Source organism: Lontra canadensis, unplaced genomic scaffold (assembly GCF_010015895.1).
Source record: "Lontra canadensis isolate GAN:19392208 unplaced genomic scaffold, GSC_riverotter_1.0 scaffold410, whole genome shotgun sequence".
NCBI classification, from domain to species: domain Eukaryota; kingdom Metazoa; phylum Chordata; class Mammalia; order Carnivora; family Mustelidae; genus Lontra; species Lontra canadensis.
This window is the reverse complement of record NW_022631404.1, coordinates 63692-69169: the sequence shown is the minus strand read 5'-3', so window position 1 is coordinate 69169 and position 5478 is coordinate 63692. Positions and strand designations below refer to the sequence as shown.

The 5478-nt window shown below is 48.9% G+C and overlaps 1 protein-coding gene across 1 annotated transcript; it reads right to left on the bottom strand.

Annotated features, from left to right (window-relative positions):
* Nucleotides 1-473: 473 nt before the first annotated feature.
* LOC116862953 lies at nt 474-3693 on the bottom strand. Its single transcript, XM_032850398.1, has 3 exons — nt 3626-3693; nt 1216-1820; nt 474-839 (listed from the first exon to the last, which is right to left on the bottom strand). The coding sequence occupies exons 1-3, from the start codon at nt 3691-3693 to the stop codon at nt 814-816; spliced, it is 699 nt and encodes a 232-aa protein (XP_032706289.1). The 3' UTR covers nt 474-813.
* Nucleotides 3694-5478: the final 1785 nt, after the last annotated feature.

Here is a 5478-nt window from a genome sequence, read left to right as displayed (position 1 = left end):
TTTTCCTTCACCGTGTGCACTTCTTCCTTTGGGACCAAGAAAGGTTCAGTCAGGTTTACCTGGCTATGAAAGGGAAAGAAATCGCAGTCACATCCCGACCCAGCCCGCACAGAATCCACAGACACGGAGGAACTCTGGATGCTTTGCCCACTCCCTTCCCTTCTGCTTCGCCAAAGCCCACACCTCTAGAGACGGGACAGAACGTGCCTTTAGCGTACAAACAACTCTGTGAAGTCGGCTCCAACAACCCTTGTAACCTTCCTTCCGAAGTCAGTCGTGAGTCCACTATGAATTCGGTTCACCTCAACCTCAAGTCCGCAGGGCCAGGAACCTGGAGGCCCCCGGAGTGCCGGGACACTGCGCTCACGTGGTCACCGGCTGCTGCACGTGCGGCTGCGACCTGAGGCGGCGGGAGGGAAGCACCGCCCCGAGCGGGAGGGGAGAACCGCTGAGGCGCTGGACGCGTGGGGGAGAGGGGAAGGTCCCGGGCCGATCCCGGACGGACGAGGAGAAGCTGAGCTTCAGGCCGTGCAGGTCAAACTGCAGTTCCCGGGGTGTGTACACAGGAAGGAAGGCGCAAGTTTGGATGGGGTAACAACTTGGAGCTTTTTTTTTTTTTTTTTTTTTTAAGGTTTATTTTAAATGGGCAAAAGCATTTGAATTCCATCTAGCGTGGGAGTTTCCAAGGTCGTCACAATACCCTTCTCGCCTGCATCCCACACTTGAGATCCCTGGCAAAAGAGGGAGCAAAGGTGTCCCAAGGTGGCAATTCCATCCCCGCCCATCTTTTGGGGAACTCTAACCAACTCGGTCTCAGGCGAACATTGGGGAACCGCACCCTGGAACAAAGAGGAGGTGTAGTCCCCTCCAGATGCCTATAGCCCGCTGAGTGCTGGTATTTAAAACCCACGGCAAGCCAGCTGTGTTTACGGCTTATTCCATTTTGCTGGGGGAGGGGAAGGGAATCCGAACTCTGGACATTTTTCCCAAACTGGGAGCCGGGAGCTTGGCATGCGATCCCACTAGCACAGAACTCCAGTCAACTCGGGCCGTGGCGAGTGGGGGTGGGGAGGAGAAGGAAAGGAGGGCAAGGATGGAGCGACGGAGGGGCTGGTGAGAGAGAGAAGGAAACAGGTGAGCTCCCACCGCCAGCCCTCGGAAATCCAGCGCGGCAGCCCCCCGCACGCCACAGTCCCGACGTGGAGAGGCACTTACCGGCTTTACAAGGGTCCTTGTAGTCTATCGTCTCCGCTTTATCCTCTTCGTTCCCATCAAAAGTGTAGTCATAATCGAGTCCAGCGCAGACCCAAAGCTCCCCGTAGAAAACAATCCCCGAGGCCACCAGCCACACGAGCATCCTCGGGGGAAGCGTTTCCAACCCCATCCTCCTCCCCTGGAGGAAAAGGAAGGGACGGGACCGGGAGGTGAGGCGTCCGCGGTCCGCGCTGATGTGCGGCGCGAAGGGAACCGGTGCTCCCCTCCCTGCCGGGAGGCTCCTCAGGGACACTGGGGTGTTCAGGTGTCCGGAGACATACGGGTGCCGTCGGGACAGTAGAGAGGGCAAGAAGTGCCTGTTACCCCCCAGTTGCAGGGAGAAGTTGGCTAGCGGCGTGCGGGTGGGCGGAGGGCAGGTGAGGAGCTCGGCTCCCGGAGACGGGGAGGGGCAGCTGCGGGCAAACTCGGCTCTGGCGGAGCGGGCGCTCGCTGCCTGCCAGGTCGTCCTTCTAGCGGCCGAACTTTCCGCGGCCGCGGCTGGGCGAGCGGCGCCCCGCCGGCTCAGCGGCCACCGAAGCTCCGGCTCCCGCGCCGCGCCCCCGCCGCTGCCAGGACCCGGAGGTAGAGCCCGAGCTGCCGCCGCCGCCTGCGCCCGCCGCCGCCGCCGCCGCCGCCGCCGCCGCCGCCGCTCGGGGAAGATGAATCCGGTCTGCACATCAGCACATCTGAACTGAAAGGGGAGACCGAGGAAGGGGGTGGGGGGCAGGCATTTCTATGCCGCGAGACCTTAGAAGCCTGTAGAAGCCAGCAGAGCAACTGACTGAAAAGAGCAAAAGTGTGAGGATTTGGGGATGCACCGTTTGCCTGCCCCCCCACCCCGTCTTTTTACCCTCTTCCTAACTTGAAAAAAAAAAATCTTCGCAGCATCTAACCCAATCACTTGCATCCTGCTTACTTATTCATACAATCAGGGTCAGGATCCGGGCCACAGCCTCCTCTCTGACTTCTTTTGATAGCCTTATACAAACAAACAGACACGAGCGCGCTGACAATTCCATTTATATTCTACTAAAGATAAAAATGAATATATCATGTATCTGCGTCCGCGAACAACATTTAATAGATGATGTACGTGTAGCCAAGAGTGCCAGACCGGGGGTGGCGCGAGGGATCGTGATAACTTAGCTGCAAACCTTTACTTCCCCTCCCCCCAAATAAACAGCGGGTGTGTGTTTCTTTCCTTTGCTGCGGTTTAACCTTAGTGCAGCCCGGGCATGGAGGAAAAGTGTCTGAGCCTTCGTGACTTGGCTAAGGAAATAGACTGCTTTAAAAGTCCCCCAAGCAACAAAGTTTTGCTAAGAAGTAAGATCCCCAGAACTGCAATTAAAAAAAAAAAAAAAATCCAAAATCAAGTTACAGATTGCAGCAGCAGGAAACGCTAAGACCTTGCTGATGGGCTGGCGCTATGGCTCACGTGGGCGCAGGAAGGGAAGTTGGAAGGAATACTCGGGAAGCAAATTTTCTGTGACAGTTCTGGCGCCCATGCCCGGAGTTGCTCAGTATCCTTCGGCTTCAGTTGTTTTACTTCTGAGGAGAGCGTGTAAAACCTGGCAGCAGGATCAGCGAGGTAAACCACATGTCAGCCTAGCAGACGCAAGACAAACACAGGTTGTGGGAAATTGGGGAGGAAAAAAATCAGAGGAAATCTCTGCAAAACCCCTGTTGTGAGCAATTCAGTGGTTTCCCCACATCTGCAAGTAGTTTCCAAAATAGGTGAGAGGACTTCTCCTCCCCCAGACTGGTGATTGGGAGACTTGCCTTTCCAACTAAATCTTGAACTGTCATTTTAGCAGGGACTTGTAAAAAAATCTTGTTACCTTTACATCTTTATTTAACATTGAAGTGTCCCCCTTTTCCAAGTAACCATCAGTATACAGTATCATCTAAAGGAAAATAGGAAAGTAACCACCCTCCCATCCACAACATACTTTTGACAGGGTAGACCCAGTTAGCTTAGGGGATTTGACCAGGTTTTATGGTTGTTAAAGAAAAATTGGAGGCTAAACTTGAAGAAGTGTCATCTATTTCCCACTTAAACTAAGACTAAAAGGATGGGAGGACTAGGTAGGACTGATTTGATATTCCTGGCAAAGCTGGGGCTTTCTCAGAGGCCAATGCAGTAATGGAGCCTTCCTTCTGTAGATCTCAAACTTGTAACCCCAAGTCACAGAACAGAGAGCAGATCTGAAAAGAACATGTTCAATAAGTAGGTAGAGGTATTTGGTTTTGAAATCTCTTGCTGAGTCATTGTCAAGTTCTTTTACCCATCCAAAAAAAAAAAAAAAAGGTTTGCATAATTAATAATGGTGTTGCTCTAGTGCAGGGCTAAACAAGAATGTATTCTGCTTACCCCATCTGAAAGCCCAGAAAATGCAACTTTCCTTTCGAAGATTCTTGCTCTTGGGCTGCTGAAACCATCGTACTTACTATCCCCAAACCTTGAAAATGACCCTTGTTAATCCAAAGGACTGCAAGTATCTCCTTAGACTATTTTATGAAAGGTAAGTTTGCAAGACTTTGTACCTGGTGATTTTCTAAGCATCACTGATTTTGTAGGAATTAGTATGTTCATTCATTTTTCCTGGAAAAAAAAAATAGTAACATATAGGGACATCTGCTTCCTTATATAATGGTGCCTATTATGGATTCCTTACAGAACTTATCATTGCTTTTATAAATTTACATTCTAGATTTAGAATGATTGACAGAGTAAAACCTCAAATCAAAATATAGAAATGTTTCTTTATGGCTAAAATAGCTGTGGAGAATAGTCATTTACACCACAATATCCTAGGCCTCAATCCCTGATTTACTTACATAATTTTAAAATATTTATTAAATCTAACTCTATAGTAATAAAATACCTACCTTTAACTTTTATTTCTGTAGTTGCTATGATTGCAAACTAACCATAGATTTTGCCCTGTCTATTAAAAAAACATAAATTTGCAAGAATTTAAAGAAAACAAAAAACAAGAAAATGCATATGAGCAAAGAGTTGAAGGCTCAGTCAGAACGTAGCCAAAAACGTGTGCAGTATGTGAATCTAATCTCCTCAGGAAGATAAAAAGAGGTGATTGATTGCTTTAGTAAGATGTGCTGAAGTAACCTTGACTTCTAGCTGGCAGCTGCTTCTGACCACCTCACCACCTGCAGCAGGACCCCATCAACCCCCAGCAATGCAGGGAATAAAACCACCAAGAGAGTTGAAGCAATAGGTAACTCTAGTCTGCTATCCCAGTAATTAAAATAAACTTGCCCTGTGGATAATGTGAATTAGAAATGTGTATTTTGGAGGCGCCTAGATGGCGCAGTGGTTAAGCATCTGACCCTTGATATCGGCTCAGGTCAGGATCTCAGGGTCCTGTGATGGAGCCCGGGTCTACTCTGCACTCAGGAGGAATCTGCTTGAGATTCCCTCCCTCTCCCTCTGCTGCTTCTCCACACCCTGCAATCTCTCCCTTTCTCTCTCTCTCTCTCTCTCTCTCTCCCTCTGCCCCTTCCCCCCTCCCTCCCGCTCTCTCCCCCTCTCTCCCTTTCCCTCTGCCCCCTCCCCATGCTCTTTCATTCTCTCCCCCTGTGCTGCTCCCCCATGCTATCTCCCTTTCTCTCTCCCTCTCCCTCTGTCCCTCCCACTCATGTTCTTTCTCAAGTAAATAAATAAATCTTAAAAAAAAAAAAAAAGATTTATTTGAGAGAGGGAGAGAACACATGCAAGAGGATAAGCAAGGGGAGGGGCAGAGGGAGAAGTAGACTCTCTACTGAGCAGGGAGCCAGATGAGGAGCTCTATCCCAGAACCCTAGGATCATGACCTGAGCCTAAAGCAGACACTTAACAAATGAGCCACCCAGGTGTCTCACTTTGAAAGAAAGAAAGAAAGAGAGAGAAAGAAAGGAAGGAAGAAGAAATGTCTATTTCTTTAATCTAGCCATTTTGTGAAAAGCTAGTTGTTATTGTTTTTTGTTATGAAACCAAGTAATACATGAATATATCCTTCTCATGGCCCTTGTTTAAAAAAATGATAATTCAGATGAGAGTGGAATAAAATGTGTTTCTGTCTCTCCCTTGGTCTCATTCCCCCTTGTCTAAAGTAAAAACTATTAACCTGTTAACCAATAGTATTTACAGAGAGACTGATTCCTATGAAATTGTCTTATCTGTAGATTAAAAACAGCAAATACTGACAATTTCATATGGTTCAA